The sequence below is a fragment of the Pygoscelis adeliae genome, unplaced genomic scaffold (assembly GCF_000699105.1).
Source record: "Pygoscelis adeliae isolate BGI_AS28 unplaced genomic scaffold, ASM69910v1 Scaffold124, whole genome shotgun sequence".
Taxonomy (NCBI): domain Eukaryota; kingdom Metazoa; phylum Chordata; class Aves; order Sphenisciformes; family Spheniscidae; genus Pygoscelis; species Pygoscelis adeliae.
Window position 1 is genome coordinate 4,149,300 of NW_008824791.1, and position 18,213 is coordinate 4,167,512.

General features: G+C 39.9%; 1 protein-coding gene across 1 annotated transcript in view; it reads right to left on the reverse strand.

Annotated features, from left to right (window-relative positions):
* The window catches only part of GABRR3 (gamma-aminobutyric acid (GABA) A receptor, rho 3), a 32,288-nt gene that overhangs the window by 10,633 nt on the left and 3,442 nt on the right, over positions 1-18,213 (reverse strand). The window contains exons 2-4 of the mRNA XM_009323899.1: positions 13,019-13,131; positions 3,205-3,272; positions 1,428-1,651 (exon numbers count right to left, since the gene is read on the reverse strand). Coding sequence (XP_009322174.1) covers positions 1,428-1,651; positions 3,205-3,272; positions 13,019-13,131 — 405 coding nt within the window. The remainder of the gene's footprint in view (positions 1-1,427; positions 1,652-3,204; positions 3,273-13,018; positions 13,132-18,213) is intronic.

Consider the following 18,213-nt stretch of genomic DNA (forward strand, 5'->3'; position numbering starts at 1 on the left):
AGCAGAGAGGAAGAGGACAAGGAAGAAAAGTAGAGCACCAGCTTGCAAATGTGATGCAGGACACAGGGCAAGGGCTCCCATCACAGAGGGGATTCTGAGCAATGAGCAAACGGAGCAAATCGATTCACACTGTGTCTGTCCCTCAGCTCTACCTCCTCCTTTTCCTTCCTTCCCATCTCGCTTTTTTCTTTCTCTCCATTTCTGTCCTTCCCATCACATGCTCTCTTTGGTTTGTAACTATTTGTGCACGATTTCTTGCTGTTAATCTTGATGACACTTTACCTCTCCAGCAAGCTGACAGAGTGTGTTTGCCCATCTTATGCCTCTTCGCCACTCTTCCTTCCCCTAGCTGAATGTATGTCATACCCCTCACATGGAGAACCACTGCTGTAAGCCTTAGTGTAGTAGTGTAGTTCCCCTGATCCCTCTCTCTCTCCTGAAGCATGGAAATGAATATAGCAATAAAATGCATACTTCACCTCATTGTTTCTTACTGGTCAGGGTGATTCTTGAACACACGCTATTTTAAAGTGGTGTACAGCTGTTGTTGTGAGGGTTTCCGCATGTCTTCATGAAAGGGTAGATAAATTCATTACTTGTAGGAACAATTATTACATAGCCAAAATCTCAGGTACTTGCATAAATCTTCAAACTACCCAGATTCGGTGAAATATCACCTCTGTGCACAGGCCTAATTAATGTGATTTCTGCAATGCACGGGCCTCAGGGCCTTTACCCTAGGGGGGAAATTCCTCCATTAAAACTATTTCTGCCACATCATCCAAATCGGCTTCATAAAGAAAAGCAATAACATGTAGGTAGAAGGGAGACACATTTAATGACCTTGCTGTTCCAGTCCTGGAATTGCTGTTTCACTTTGCAGTTCCCTGTAGTCACACAACACGCCTATCTAACATTGCTGGTATCAGCACCGATAATCTGCTCTCCGTGCCTATCTGGAGCCCCGATTAATATCAATGGCATGTTTACAGGTATACCAGGGTGAAAGTAGCTGAGACAGACAGTTTTAAAAGACTCAGAGGAGAAAAAAACACATTTGTTTTTTGCTAATAATTTTGGGCTTTACTGTACTCAACAGTAAAACTACTGCAATATTGCTAAAACCACTGGCGATGAATTAACACTTGATAAACTTCATCGCTATTTACAACAGATGAAAAAACTGCCATTATCCTGTGACAGGGATATGTGAATGATAGAAAAATATGTTATCTATACGTTATCAATCCTAAATTTATTTTCCCACTGGTACCCTGGCCACCAGTTCCCATTATCTGATGCCGGGGGATTAATGTCAGTCCAGTATCAGAATCTTAACGGCAAGTATTTCCAGTAATTTCTCGCTGTACAGACTACTGGTCCACAATTGCAGTCATGTATTTTCTTATAAAGGGTATTGTTCTTACCGTAGACTGAAGAGTACATTGCCATCAGGGTATACTCGGAGCATGACGTTTTCCACAGTTGTATCATGGATGAAAGATCTCTTGGAGTGTACAAAAAATACATCAGGTACCCAGATCTTTTTTATCAGTCTTCCATCAAAAGTCATACTTTTGTTTCTGTTACTACGAAATGAAAGTCTCTCATCCTTCCAGTAATGTCTGAGATATAAAGTCATTGTGAAGTCCTTTGTTTAATTAAAAATAAAAGAAGACAATGCTTGTTTTATTCACATACAGTAGAAAACAGCACAAAGTAATCAACTCATGCAAAGGATCAATTTCTTCTCTGGACATCATCTGGAGGATCCTCAATGAGAGGCATCAAACACCACTCCATGAGTTTAAATGTAGATTAGAACTACCTTTGAGATATGGGCTGTTTGCCTTGTCACTGGTGTTTGAGTCTGAGGTTCATACTTTGTTTATACTTACATAAAACTTTTACAGATTTCAGTGGTCTGCTGGATTGGGCCATCAGTGAAGTGATAAAGAAACTTTAAAACCAACTAAAGGCAAATTGAAACAGGTTTCCTTTGGAAATCTTCACAAGCTTTTCCCAGAATGGACTGTGGTTCCTTTACAAAGGGATTAATTTGAGTTCTTCATGAGCATTAAGTCAATTTGTAAAATCCATTAATCTGTACATTTTGGACAAATATTGCACAGGGGGTTTAGATTAGTACATTTATGAATGAAATGCATCATAAAGAAACACTATGATGAATTTCATAAGAGTAAACAATTTGATTTTACAAGAATTAAATTTTTTTTTAATATGAAAGATTGTTACAAATATTTTATCATCCTATTTAGAGAAATAACATGACTGCAAATATACATGTGGAAAGAGATGGAGAGGATGCTGCAAACCCGGTCTGAGCTTCTGCACAGCCTGACTGCTCTGTGCTCACCTATATAACTTTTGCATTATTAGGCAGACATCATTTATCTCAGTAGAACAATTACTTCTGACAAGAATACTGGGAAGATACTTAGATATTCCCCTGTAATATGATTTTATGCCCCTGTAATATGATTTTATGATTTGGGTAGGTTTGCAAAGGAATGCAGGGGTTCATACTGACAGATCCCATTGCAAACTCAACACCTACGACCAGAGCTACACTCACTGTGAAAAGATATTGTAAATGAGATCTCTCTGCAAAGTTAACATGCCCTGCTATTCTAGGACAGAGCAACTTGGCACTAGTGTCTGGGTGGCATCAGTGGTGACAATTTCGGCCAAGGAATGAACAGCCTGCATTCCAGTGCTACAGGTCCTTGACTGCAGTGAGGGTGTCTCCTTCCTAGGACCATTCCTGGAACTGTTTTTTCTGTTTCCATGTGTTATGACCACGGCTCCACCCATGCCAGAAATGATGGGAATATTCAGGTCTGCATAAGCAAAGGAAGCAAAGGACATGAAGCCTCATCATCTAACGTGCAGAGCACTAAGAGCTCATGTGGAAGCTCATGGGGCTTACTGAATGGTTGGCTTTTTCAAATCAGAGCACTGTCCACTCTGATCTGTTCCTTTTGCCCAGGGAGAAATTCAACATGTGCTCCTATATAACACTTACTAGTTTAAATTAGAATGACTTGCATGCTTCAAGGCAAGGTTGTGCTCTTTAAGGGTTTGCTTTCTTTAACTGTATTATTCTATATCATTCAGCTGGATGTTTCTGAGACCCTGAATTTTGGCTGAAATTCTTTATTCCAGTTCTACTGACCAACTTACCATGTCAACTTCAGATATGCTGTCAATGCTTTCTACCTGCACATCAATGCCCACAGGTATTGGCGACCCTTCAATGTAACAGAATGAAAGAGTGATGAGGAGCATAAATCCATATTTTTAAAGGGAAGCCTGTGTATTAGCAACATACAGAGAGTACCCCACCCCAGCATTTACTATGGTCTGTCCACCTTAGTACACTGAATGAGAAAGTCCATGGCAACAAAGTAAAACCCGATGCTGAACAGTTGTAAAAATAAGTACAATATCTTCAGTGATCTTTTTGCAGCCAGACTAGTTGTTATTGGCATTGCAATTTGGACAGCAGTGACAGCTTCCTTGTGGTGCCAAAGCTAATGAACTTCTTGGAGTGCTATTTAGAACTGTCATAGGGAAAAGCTGAGTAAATATATCAAATACATCAAAGATTGCAAAGCTTACTTACCAGTTCCAATGCTTATTCCCACACTTATAAACAAAATATCTATTATGCCTCCTAATTATCTTTAGTTACTTAACTATTCAAAGTTTGGCATAGATATTTGTGAAAAAGGATTGCTTGCTCACTACCTCATAAAGGAAAAGCTGTACACATAGATGTTCTGTGATGGAGTGTTGTGTGTTACTGAGTACATAATTTATTATCAAGTACAATACATACCAAACTGCGCTAGGTGACTTTATTTTATACACTGCCCCACTATTTCATGCCACTGAAAAAGGCTGTGAGTTTATAACACAATGGGATCTGAATGGACAAATTATAAAACCATATTTGCATTTTTACAATAAAGTGACTAAAAATCAGTTAAAAATTACAGCAAAATATAAAATTATTTCCAGTCTCTTCAGTGTACAGTATCTAGAATGAATAATCTAGTTCTATATGGGTTACGTACCTGCGTAATTTTCAGCAAGCAAGTAATTCCTCTAAAGCGATTGACTAATCACTTCCTTAGGGAGGAGGGAGAGGAGAGATGTGTGCATATACGTGTATACACTGCCCCCCCCCCGAATAATATTCTACATTTGGCATGAAAATCGATAGTAATTATTGTACATGGGATTCCAATTACATTTGTTAAAAATCGTCAGTTAAAATATTTTTAAAGTACACATTTAAAATAACCTGGTTCAAAACATGAGTACAAGGAAGTCTGAACAGCAGGAGATAACAACAACTTTTTTAACTTGTCTTTTCCTTTTATCAGTGTCAAGCCAAAATAGTCCAGAAATATCACTCTCCTGATAACCAGCCACAATACTGTGTCTCTTTTTGGAATTATCCTTAAAATAGCAGCCCTCGAGGATTACACAGCTGCTTCCAGTTCTTACCAGTAGAGATCTTGAACTATTTTTGAGGTATTTTAAAATCTGGCTCTGTAATCTCTTGATTTTACTTTTATTTTTTAATGGAGGGTTTGACCCTGCACAGAACAGATGAAGATGCATTGTGCAGGGGAAAGCAAGGTAAAATGTGTTCAGAGTTAGCAGGGCACACAGGAGCGTGTTTCAGCATCGAGAAGAGCTGTGCTGTCTGGCTTGGAAATCACATCTCCCTCTGAGAGGAATGCATTGCTCAATCTGTTGGCCAAAGCTCAAAACAAAATTCAGGACTCCAGTCAGCAAAGTTCAGTCAATTAGTTTATTAGTAAAACACTAGACAGCACTTGGGAAAATGCTGCTTCTTTTGGAGACTAGAGACAACAGGAGACATCCGCCCTAGAGGTTGACACACAAGAGTATCCATGTATATATCCAGCCATATATATTCTTCACACAAACCAATAAAAATTTTTATGCCTCTCCTAAACCAGTTTTGACCACTTCTTGTCTCTGTTTTGACCACATCACACAAATAGTTTACTTATGCTAAATACCAACTTGTACCAAGTATGGGTACCAAAATGCCTGGTTGTAATCTGAGTGGAGTCATCTTCTCAGTATTCCATTGAAATCTAAACTATCTTGTAAACTAAAGACAGGTTTAGCCTAAGTAGAAGTCATTGTGGGATTTACACACGATGTGTGAACATCGTTCACAAATAGCATTCACACATCATTTAAATGCAAACACCGCAGAAAGATGAGGTGTTGTCTATCAAGCTCCTCATTTGCATGATGAAACAGGACAAGCCTACATTGCAGAGCTGACACCTGAGCTAGCTGTACACAAGGCAGGGTGGCTCAGGGAGCAGGCTAGCTGTAGAAGCGGAGGGCTCCAGGCTAGGAGCACGATCAGTACGAAAGCTAACGTCAACAGCATTGAAGATAGAAATCTGGCCTCAGCCCTTGGCTCCCTTTAAAGTCCATGCAGTGTAACAGGCACGTTCTAGATTGGGGTGAGGCGGTTTGTGACTTGAAAATGCTTGTTGGTTACCAGGGTTGCTTAGAGCGACTGCAAATAGGCAGATGAACTGTGTATTATCTAACCTTACCCACCAGGAAGCTTCAACTTCTTGGTGTTGTAGGTGTGTCCGAACTCTCACCCTGGGACTATGGCAGAGGCACACGGTAGGATATCCTGGGTAGGATACGCTCATATCTGGGCGTATATTTGATCTTAACTGCTATTACTAAAACTTTGGGGGATGATTTGCTTGACTAGCATGTTAAAAACAGTGGGTTTAGTCCTATTTATATAGAATTATGTGGGTGGGAGGGGAGGAGAGGGGAGCAGCTCTCTACATAAAACAACAGCTTTACCAGTTTATGAGTCAAGGACAAATCTAAAGCAAATAAAGTTAAATGTCTACCATCAACATTCTTCAAACAGGCAAGGAGCTACCCACAAATCATATCACAGAATAGGATGACGGGCTTTCTAAGCCATATATCATGTGTAGCGAGGAAAAGGTTTTTCTTAGTGACAGGTGCTCAAAATGTGATGATGGCAGTCCTAATACTTTCTTGGGTTTTGCAAAAATTACAGACAATTTCCTACCCCAACAAGCACTATTCCAGCGTGGGCACAATTTCATTCAGTAATTCACCTCATCTGGGCAGATATAAAGGAACTGATCACAGAACTAGAAATTAGTGGCAGCTTATGATTACGTTGGTTACATGCACGCAAACTGAAGTGCCAGTTACACATAAATACACACAGAGGCACTTGATTCTTTCAAAGGACAGCTTGCACTAAGTTGGGAACTGTTATAAAACCAAGTCAGTGGGGACACTGAATAGCATAAAGATCAAAAGCTATGGCCAGGAGAAATATAGTGGGTGGTTCTAAAGTGAATTAAATAAAAAGGGAACTGTTACAATGAAATTTGTTCCTGATTAGGTAGAAATGCTAGAACTGTGGAACAGACTCCTTAAAAAGAGATTCCTGTTCTCTACCTGAAAGGCCAAAGACCATACTCATGCTGCTTAATGAGAAAATACTGTTCAGTCTAGCATTCACCACAGACAATTATTAAACTACACCCCCTGACCCCAGCCCTGACCTATTATCGACAGATCATAGCACCTGCGAGTATTTTCTTCCTATTCTGACTCTACTTTGGCAACAAATATAAGTAGATGATAAAGACGCTAAACACTGCACATATATGCAACCCCGGTCACTTCAGTGTGCCGCTCACTTTTCTAATCTGAAGCTTTTTTATATTTCTGTTGCTAACACCGCCACCCCCACAAGATACATATTGGCCTTACACTGCTCTAGGCCTTCTGAGCTCTGCAGTTTTCTGGGAACGTTTCTTTCTGTGATTAAAAGCCAACTCCACTAGAAACAGTAATAATTAACTTTTTGGAACAGGTTGCTGAGAACTGTAATTTCTTCATCACTTGGATTTGTTTTACCACGATTGGATGTTTTTAAAAAATAGCATTTCAAAAAGCATTGGAAAGGATCCTAAACCAGCCAGAATAGCGAAGTGATTTGTCTACCCCTATGTCTGCACCACAGCTTTCCCCCTAGTATACTGAGAATTTCAATCTCTGGCTGACCATCAGGCAACAACATCGAATTCACTTTGGAAAAAAGTAACCATAGCAAAGCTGTGTTTTTTATCTCCCAGTATGACAAAACTGGGGATGGCAGAGAGGATTTTGTTATTAAATTGAGCAGCTTCAATTGCTTCTGGAGCATTGCTACAAATCATTATTTTAGAGGGATTAGTGATTTTCACAATGGAGGCTCCACAGATTTTCAAGATAATTACTCCTCAGCAGAAAAAACAGAATTGTTTTCAGATGGGTTTATCTTCACGCGAGCCATTTCCAGTCTTTTATTTTAAAGGTTTAAACATAGCAAAAGAATTCCTTGATGAGCATGGAATTTTTTTAATAGGTAGTACAGCAGGCAAATTCTACAATACCCTTTTTAGAACGGATATTACGTGAAAAGGATATCCTTTTAGCATTTTAGGATCAATTTCTACAGTAATAATGACTAGTTTAGTGAATTCTACAGTATTTTTGTAATAGTCAGACCTTCAAACACACAGTGGATTGCACCTGAAATTCCGTTAGATAACTGTTGAATTTAGAAAAACCAGCCACTATATCCCAGTTGGCTGGAAAAAAGCTAGGTCTACAGAAAGCTCCCAGCAGGAGAGAAACACCGGGGAAGGATTACGGTCTATAGGAGTACTTTCTTCTAAAAAAGGCTTTTGGGCCTGTAGAGGAAGAAAACCAGATAGAAATGTAAACAAGCCCCAGGGAAGTAAAGCTATGTGGGTGTATTTACTTTCCTCTGGCAATGAGTGAAACAGGAGAATTACTGGCAATGGTATTTTCTTCTTGTTACTGTTTTGTTTCTTTCTTATTTATGAGGAACAAAGGTGGACTGGTATTAGCAGTAGCCAACTCTTGGAATGGAAGAATTAGCAATGTAAGAGAAAAAAATCCAGGAGAAGGAGCCTATTAGAGGTCTTGCAAATTATGAAAATATTTCTCTCCTGTTCTGGACCCCAGCTATTCCTTCCAGTAACACATAAGAAAAAGCCATTCCACTTTCATCAGAGCGAGTCTTCTCCACCGCAGTGAGAAGATATTTCTGACCTTTCAGGGAGGGCTGTGGTGCAGAAAACAACTTGGTGGCAAAGAGCTATTAGAATTGCAGCATTTTTTGAACATTCATTGGGCCCTATTTTCTTTCCTTTTCCCCCTCTTTTACCTTCAGATGAATTTAAATGTTACTAATTTAGCTTGAGGAAGGAGGAAACATAAGGGGGAGTGAGCTAATGGGATCTCTGATCCTCTGAAAATTTGGAATTAAGATTATCCTTAATTGCAGATTGGGATGCAAACTGTCTAGAAAGACTGTTACCTCTTGACCAGCTAAATGCTACTAAATTCTTTTCCATCATTTCTATTACTTGCTAATGTTATTATCCTCTATATTGGTTGACAAAGCAGAGGTGATAACCAATTTTAAAACTTCTTTAACTAACCCACTGTTAGCATAGGAAATGACAGGTCCTTAAGACCACAATGTAAAAGAAAAATAAAGTTGTCATACTTATATATATATATACACACACACAATGAGAACTTGCATGTACACAATGACAATGATCATATGGTTCCATAATCTTTAGATTGCAAAATAGTTCAGAGAGTGTGTGGAAGGGTTTTACTGTCAGGAAAACCAAGGCACAGAGGAATAAAAGAATGACCTCCTCTATATGGTAGTCTAAGACTTTTTTTAATGGCAATATTAATTTTTAGGAACTGGAGACAGAACTCAGGAAACCAAGAGCTCACACCAATGACTTCTGCCAGTATTTTGAAATAAGATAGTTCAGAAAATAATAGGATCTAGATAAATAGATGTATAGTAGAAAAGAAAGTAACTTTAAGGGATTTCTAAGGATTCACTCTAACACCTCTCTCAACGTACACAGTTTTGGCTGCTAAGGCAGCCTGCATCGTGGCCCTCAGATCTGAGTGGCTAGAAGTCTCTGTTCATTGTCCGATATTGGCCTGTGCTCACCCTTTCTCACTGAGTTTAAAACATGGGGATGGCCATTCCCAGAAGTGCTGGCAATATAATTTAATTTCTTACTTTTTCTCCAGTCCAAACTTAAGCTATCTTCTCACAGATTGTCAGTTTAGCAGGCTACTGAAAAATCACTTGAAGTACTTTAGGCCACAGTAGTACAAAGATATATAAGTCATTAAAAGATCTGACTCTTAGTCTACTGACAGTCTTTTGTTTCCTTTGGTAGGACCTATGCAGACAGACAACCTTACCAGAACTGGCAAGCATTATTATACCATTGCAGGACCCCTAACATACCCGTCTGCTGGTCTTTATCAGTGCTTCTGGAAGCAGAAAGGACTAAATGTAATTCCTACAATGTTCACTGATGCAGTTGGTAAAGCTGTCTGAGCAAAGGAAATGTGTGCTCCTAGTCCAATGTCTAGTGGAATTACTCAAATCACTATGCTAGTCCACACCTGTTTGCATCAGTGGGGGTCCATCTATTGGAGACTTCCAAACAAAAGAGGAGTGTGACATTACATAGAAGGCAACAAAACAAAAAATAAAACCCAAACAAGCAAAAAAATCCAGGAAAGGGAAAAAAACCCAACCCCCTGCCCCCTCCCCAAAACAACAGCCCAAGAGCCTGGCTTAGGGAATAAGTGCAATGTAACAATGTAAGTTTAGTTTTTTAAAGAACGTTTGGGTGTACTGACTTAGTGGTTTGCTTCACTCAACCTCACTGTATAATGAACGGCAGACAAAGTAGCATTTCTATAGCAAAAATGTAGAAACAGCTTGCTAGCAGCTTGCTGGTTTTTCTTCATCTTGACACAGTATGCTTCTCAGATTTTGATCTCTAATCTGTTAATAAATGGACAATGTCAGGACTAAATTTTAAAATCAACAGTTAGAGAGTCGAATTCTGATTGTGCAGCTGGAATGGCATTGCAATCAACAGAAGAATGCCAAAACACACTCACATAGACGACAGCAGAGTTGTGTCCATTTGGTCAAAAAAAGGATCTCTTACCTCCACAGAGCAATGATACACTTTCATGAGAAAGCAACCAGTCATGTGAGCAAAGTCACAATTATTTCCAGTAACACTGCAGCTGGTAGCATCAGTATCCAACAGTTCTACATTCATTTCCCCCAGTTTTTTTCCTGTGCATGTTTGCTCAGTTTACAAATCAAATTCAGCGTGTGCTGTCCCTGTTTTTCCTTTGTTACTTTATTATAAATACTAAAAACTCCGGATCCTGTAGTCTGCCTCATTTACTTTGCATGTATGGGGCTAAATGAAATCAAACAAGCCAGATTCAGATTTAGGAGTTCCCTGAACTGAGGGATCTCCAGCAGTTTCAAAACAGCATGAATTTTCCAGCTGCTTTTTCTCCCAAACCGGTGCAAAGGATGATTGACCTTCTCAGGGAAAGGGGCACAGTGGACCTAGATTAACAAAACCTGTCATTCTAAGTCCCTGACATACGCAGAAAATCGCAATGGGGTATAGGAGAGGGCAAAAAATTGTCCCTCTTCTAAAGGTAGAGAATAATTTTAAAATAGTTGTTTTTCACCCAGCTGTTTTGACCCAGTTCTTTTTTCTCCCATCAGTATTGTGAGTTGATGCATTGTGCTGAGTTGAATAAATCATGCACCATGGCATGTGACAGATACAAGCCCTTCATGAATCACAGTACTGAAATGCTTCATTAGATTTGATAAAAACAAACCCAAAATTTCACCTGCTTTAAATACATAAAGCCACAGTGTTGTAAGTCTTTATGCAGTTCAGGGCTATGTTATGACTGCCATGGCAATGACTGTAGCAATGGTATCTCTAATTTCACCTTCTCCTCTAGTTAAGTTTCCTTCTGCTGCACGCTTAATCATCAGCGTTCTTCAGAGAAACCCATACGCTGTCTCACAATAATTCTGGGTATGTTATTCAGATTCATGTTTCGGTTGGTGAGTTTTGTCCTCTGATGAGGTCACACTTGTGTACTAACTCTCTGCTGCTGCCTTATAGCAATGGTATCTCTAATTTCACCTTCTCCTCTAGTTAAGTTTCCTTCTGCTGCACGCTTAATCATCAGCGTTCTTCAGAGAAACCCATACGCTGTCTCTGCTGTCACACAATAATTCTGGGTATGTTATTCAGATTCATGTTTCGGTTGGTGAGTTTTGTCCTCTGATGAGGTCACACTTGTGTACTAACTCTCTGCTGCTGCCTTATTAACCTGCCCCCTGTGAAAAACAAACCATTCTTCACTACTGTAACATCACTGAAATCAATCGTAAGACAGGAATAATGGACTATAAATTTGGGATCGACATTCATTTCGCTGAGACTTTTTTCACTGTGTGCTGTAAAAATGTTCATGGATCTATGTTTTAGTCTTAGAGAGATTCACACATAAGTATTCCACATATTAAGAGAGTTCTGAAAATTTGGAAGTGTGTGAACTATTGGATGTGACTGAAGAAAGTGCCTCCCATGCCACTATGGCATATGGATGATAGAAGAGAAGTAAAGCTGATGCACTCTTCTGCTGAAAGCTATTTCTGAAAGACAGGAGTACAGCTGAAATCATACCCATGGAAATGTGATTGTTGAGAGGCCTGTGCAATGAAGTCAATGGGAAAACTACAGCTGGCTTCAATAGGAATTGAATGGGCTCTATGACTAGTCATCTGAAAATAAAAGGACAAGGGGAAAAAGCCTGGTACAGATTTGCTGGGTGTAAAAAAATCCTCACTGCCTGTGGAAAATTACAACTGCCAGAACACAGGGTATATTCTGAAAGCTGCTTTTATGTACATCATAAGTATTGCTTTCTGGGATGATCCAGTGATAAAGTACAGCCCAAACTGTTTGCTTTCATGGAAAAGATTAGGCAAGAGGTATCCTGACTTTTGTTGTCAAGAAACAGACATATCTCAACTATTTTTCAAAATCAGACAAGATTTTTGCTCTCTGACAAGACAGAATTTCTAGGGTAACAAGAAACCCTCTCACATTCTCCCAGTGCATCCAGAGAGGCTTTTCTTACCCCAGCTCTCCCTCCTGGCACTCTTGCCAGGCCCCAGATCCCAGCAGCTAGTGTCAACAAGAATAGCTCCACAGACTTCAGCTAGCCTCTGAGATTTATGTTTGTTTACACAGCTGATTATTGGTCCTCATATATTTTATTTTGGCTTCATAATCCAGAGCAGTTCAGCCTATTTTCATGAATCATGAACATGGAACTGGTGACACAAAGGCTCAGACAAAGCTTATTAGTGAACCAGCTTTCTCATTTTACCTTTCATGAAGGAGAGTCAAAATTGAATCCAAACTGTGAACATCCCATTGAATACTCCCTTTATCCACATGCAATTTAGTTAAATGAAGAAATAATCATCATAGTGCCCAACAACAGAAACGACATGGTAATAAACTGAACGCCTGTGGGTAGTTTTTTAATTTTGTACAGAGCAAACAGATTTAGGAATTGATGGTTCATTTCAGTCTCTCAAAACAAATTCGATGACTAAGTAATTTGCTAATTGCTACTAGACTATGCAGTTTACAGGGATACCTTCATCACTGTTCTCAAAGAATCCTATTCTACTAATATTTTTTAAAATTACTTCTGAAAAGGAGACAATTTGAACAGTTTCTCCTACTCATACGCTAAACACAAAAAGGTCCCTTGCCTGCCTTCAAGTATTTCTGGATTTCTTCTTTCTTTACTTCCTGGAGCACAACGGAAGAGGTGAGCTGCAGTTAAGTCTGTCATTCAATTTTAAGTGACACTGCTGGACAGAGTTTAGGTAAACTTCCAGAGAGAGGATAAACTATTAACCAGCACAGCGCAGGCACGTGCTGCTTACCTCCAAATCCAGGTCTCAATGCAAAGTCATGGTCCTCTATGCGAAGAAACTGCTCAGATTTAAGTGGCCGTACTTTGGTGCTGTCAAGTTTCCTCATTTTAATTTCTCGTTTGCTATGTTTAAAAAAAAAATAGGTAAGAAACTTCACTTTTTTTCTGCCTGACATTCAGAGTGCTAGTTAAATGAAGCAGGGACCCAAGAATCCTGGACAGTTGAATCTGGTATGATAAGGGAAACAACTGTGCTAACAAAGTTGGAGAAAGATATATTGGAAAAGGTAGGGAAATCAGGTATGGGGATGCCCAGGTCCATGAGGAACACCAATTATATATAAAAAGTCCCAGGAAGAACATCTAGCTCTTCTTCCATTCCCCTCAGAGATTGTATCCATGATTATGTAAGAGATTATAGCTGTTTGAAAAAATGTTATTATTCACATAACCACTTCCAACTCAGACTTGGAAATAACACCATGTATCTATGGTTTTAAACCACTTCATATGTTATCCATATTACAGAGACAATTACACTTTTTATTATAAATCTTTTTTTTTCCTAGGAGCTCAGGTGAGACAATAATTTTTCAGAAGGACTGAGAAACTGATGGTCCTGGATCCAGGGACTTGTTTTTTGAGATCCTCCTAAACATCATTCAGATTTGGCCAAGTTACTCGTTAGCTCATCCCCTTATTTGCTGCTCAGACATGCAGCATTTCTTTGCATCAAGAGCCCTGTCTCTGCGTTTTTCCCCATGCCACACATATCTGAGCCTCTGCGTAGCACCAAGGCAACACAGATGAACCTGTGCTCTAAGCAGGACACCATGAATTCTGTACTTCTTTCTTGTGCCTGCTGCTAACTTTCTTCCCTTCACAGAACATACTGCACAACATCCCAAACTCCACTGGGAAATTCACACGCCTAAGAATGGACTCGAGCTCTCCAGACAGAAATCTCATGTGCTGGGCCTGCATTTAAAATGAACAGCAGATGCCCATCACAATGCAGACTCCTTTTCCATTTTTCCTATAAACAGAAACTGTGGCACAGGCAGCAGAGGGGTCTGGTACATATCCGTATCACAAAGGTATTGGGTTAAAACACAGACAAGGTCTACAGCCAGATCTGGCAGCTGGGGGACACAGCCTTTAGAAAGAATCCGTTACCTTATTTGGTTCTGCTACAAGGAAAATGCTATGATGCCTCCTTCAGTTTCCACTCCTTGTTGCATGTCCTGCTTCAAGTGGCTGGCCCCAAGTAATAACAGAACTAGCCATAGCTTAGCTGGAGAATTATGCCTAGCTTTGGGCCCCCATTTCAGGAAAGGCATGGGAAGGTTGTAAGAACCCGTGTAATTTAATTTAGAGGCAGAAGACTGAGGGAACACATCACAGCCTTCAGAACACAATGAGCTTTTACAGGGCCCCTTGCACCACGTCCAGTAGGATAAGCAGTGACAACAAGGGAGATCTGTGGTACATATTAGGAAAACCTTTCTCATGGTGAGAATAGTGAAACATGGGAACATATTGCCTGGGCAGGTTTTGAGACTCCTTTCACTCGGGCTATTTAAGAATAGGTTAGACAAATATTTGTAGGAATGACTTAAAATACAGCTGCTTTGCCACAGGCAAGGGACTCTCCCTAGACATAATTTCTTTCATGCTTTCTGTGATTCTCTGGGACTTTGCTGCCAGCAACTCTAATTACCACTTTAGACTGAATGATAGAACTCTGTTCTGATGATTTGCCCTGTAGTCAAACACTGCTTAAGATGAGGTATGGAATACCTTAGCATAAGGTATGCGGCTGTATTTACTTATTTTTTTTCTCCTTTCCCCCCTTTTTTTTAATAATGAAGCCCAATAAATTACTTTTAAAATGCTATGTTACAGGAATGCTGAGGTGGCTCCTGGGCTATTCAGAACCATTGGGCTTGAACAAATTAATTTACCTGGGTATTCTTGAATGTCTCCGGCAGTGTTGTCTGAACCAAATTATCAAGGCAATCAGAACGCCTATCAGGCATTTCAAATACAGACTTTAGTTCTCTAAGTATGAAAATTATGTGGATGCTAAAATGAAACCCCATGCTTCAGAATTAAAATCACCACAGAGCAAGCCTGTATCAGAGTAGAATGGGCAGTAGAACTGAACACCTGCAATGCTCTGCAATAGGTATACAAGGAAATTCTGCTGCTTGGGAACCAGTATAAGAGAAAATGATGAATTATGTTCAGAATGCCATGGCACAGCTAATACAGTTTGGAAGCATTAGGTTATTTGTCATCGGATGTGCCTAGGAAAATACCTGTTTGATGCTCCGATGATTTCACTGGAAGAAGCAGGCTAAAACTACGATACATCTATTGCAACTTCTTACTAGAAGCAAGTATGTGACTGAAGAAGACTTTCCCTAGTCACGAGAGGCAAAACATAAGCTACTAGGGCAGGAATTTTTTTCTTAATGAGCCACTAAGAAGAGATCTTATGGGATTTTGATATTCCTTCTGTTTTTCGGGATGAGGACAAAATAAACAGAAACGCTGCCTATATGAAAAGCATCTTTTGTGCCCACTTACTTGAACAGCCTCTTTAAGCTGATGTTCTATATACAAATGGTAGAGTAACTATAATTATTTCTAGCTGCTATCGAAAGTGGTTGTTCAAGCTAGGCAAGATCTTGCAGGGGTCAGAATAGCACTTTCATTACAGACATGCTGCATCTTTTCTTCAAAACCTTCCTTTGGCAGAATATATTTTTTTATTGTAAAGGAAAATAGGCTTCCATGCAGAGATACATACTCATGGTACTTGGAATTAATTTCATGGACACTGGTAACATTGCATGTATAAAGGTACCAAAACTTAGAAAAATTCCATAAAATTTTCTAAAATAATTAAAAAATAATACACTTCTGCTTCACATTTTTTCTCCTCCTTGACTGCTTCCCCCACCCAAGGCTAAGAAGTGTTCTCCAGCAGATATTCCTTTAACATCAGCATCTGGACTCCAGATGTTGCTCCTTGGCTAAGAGTTACAGTATTAAATTGTCCTTGCTGCAGCATTAAAGTTGTTTAACTGACAACTCGGAGGGAATCACATGTATGTATTTGTTTACTCCCAAGAAATCCTAGACCCGTATCTAACTACTGATCAGCACCACAGCATTGTGAAATCATCAGCAGATGCTTTCTTGAGTGCTCCTTCCCGTGGCACCAATTCCATGAAAAAGCAGAAGAGACGGATCTAACTAGCCTAGGTCTCAGAAAAGCTTCCTGAGGTCAGTCAAGATATACTTTTCATTCTCACAGAAGCACAGCAAAGACACAGATTGTATTTCGGTGGCCTGGCACCTTGGTCTCTTTATCACACAGCTTTGGCAAGCGCCCCATAATCTAGGAGTCTAAATGCAGTCATTGATTCTGCACATTCATTGTATGGCATATATCAGGCTGTGGTGTTTGAGAGGAAAAGCCCACATGCACCTAAGGAAAGGAAATCTCTCTGTACCTACCTGGGGTAGTGTAATAAAGGGAACTTTGACAGACGGCTTGGTGTTGCCATAGGTCTGGGCAATGATAAATAGGAGTCTGTCAGTCTCAGTGAAGCACATGCTCAAGAAACTACTACTTCCAGTTATAATAGCTCTGCTTCACACAGCTGTATTCCAGGCAACGTTTTACATTATGCAAATGAAATGGTAATCTATAATTAAATTCCAACAGAGGTCATAAAAAGCACTTGAAGTGTTTCAGATCACATAGGGGAGACACCCCTGCTGGTACTTATATGGGAAGTTAATGGAAGCACTACCTCTTTGGATGAAAAAAGTGAGAAACACTCTTTGGACACTTCACTACCCAATACTGTTACATGGACTCATGGCTCGATGCCTTGGTATCTGACAGAGCTCTCAAAGACCAGTTAGTCACTGCCTACAAAACCAAAGTGACTAATTCCGAATTCTTTAACAACGGACAAATATGTGGCAGGCTTTTAAAGACAAATTTAGCTGCTCCTGTCTAACCATGAATACCTAATATTAAGAGAAAGGTCAAAGGGCTGCTCAAGGGTAGTTGGATCATTTTTCATTAAAGCATTTAACTGCATAATGCCATCAGTGTAGTTCCATAACCAGCGCATTCATGGGAATGATGTGGTTAGTATCCCATCTGGTTGTCTTTAACTTACCAGGTTATCAAAAGTTTACACTGGTTCAAGGAGAAATCGGACAAGTTCATGGAAGAAAAATCCAGTGAAGATCACTAAATCGGCATCAATTACATCCAACACAGGAAGCCTCTGAGGGAAATCTGGTGACTGGATATGGGGGGGAGTAACCGCAGTGCCTGTTGCTGGGGTTTGAGTAGCCGCAGTGCCTGTCGTGGGGGTAGATCTTTGGATGGTATTCTTAAATAGTTCTTTAACCCTAAACAAGACCTGAACCACATTCAGGAGACATAGCAATAGGAACGTGCTGGTTTGAACATTCCAAGGATATTCAAAATTCTCAAGAGCTGTTTTAACTAGCCTGAAGGAGAAAGGGAAGGTGAAGGAGCGGGGGAAAATGTTTCCCCCACAGATTGGTTCCCTGAGGAGAAAAGGTAAAGACAGTAATTGTTAATAGTTTCTGAAAGGTGGCTCCCGAGGTACAGAGATGACGGCAATGCCGAGTGCAAATACCAGATTAGTCTCACGACCAATAATTGTATCACGTCATAAACCAGCAGTGTTACACAGTGCAGCAAAATTATATCCTTGATCCAGCTCCCAGAGGTGATAAACAGCGCAACAGGGAACATATACAGCAAGCAAGGTGTTACAGAACACAACTTTGAGAGCAAGCACAACAACTTTGAGAGTAAATTAATCAACATTGTGACCAGCAACTAATTCATTAAACCAATATAATGAATGCTTATAACAAATTTGCCTTAAAAAGCTCTGGTCAGATCTGTCATTATCTCAACCCTTTGTGCCCTATGTTGGGCGCCAAAAAGACTGTTGTGGTTTAACCCGGCAGGCAGCGGAACACCACACAGCAGTTCACTCACTCCCCTCCTGCCCCCTCAGTGGGATGGGGGAGAGAATCAGGAAAGAAAAGTAAAATTCGTGGGTTGAGATAAAGACAGTTTAATAGGACAGAAAAGGAAGGGAAAATAATAATGATAAAAGAATATACAAAATAAGT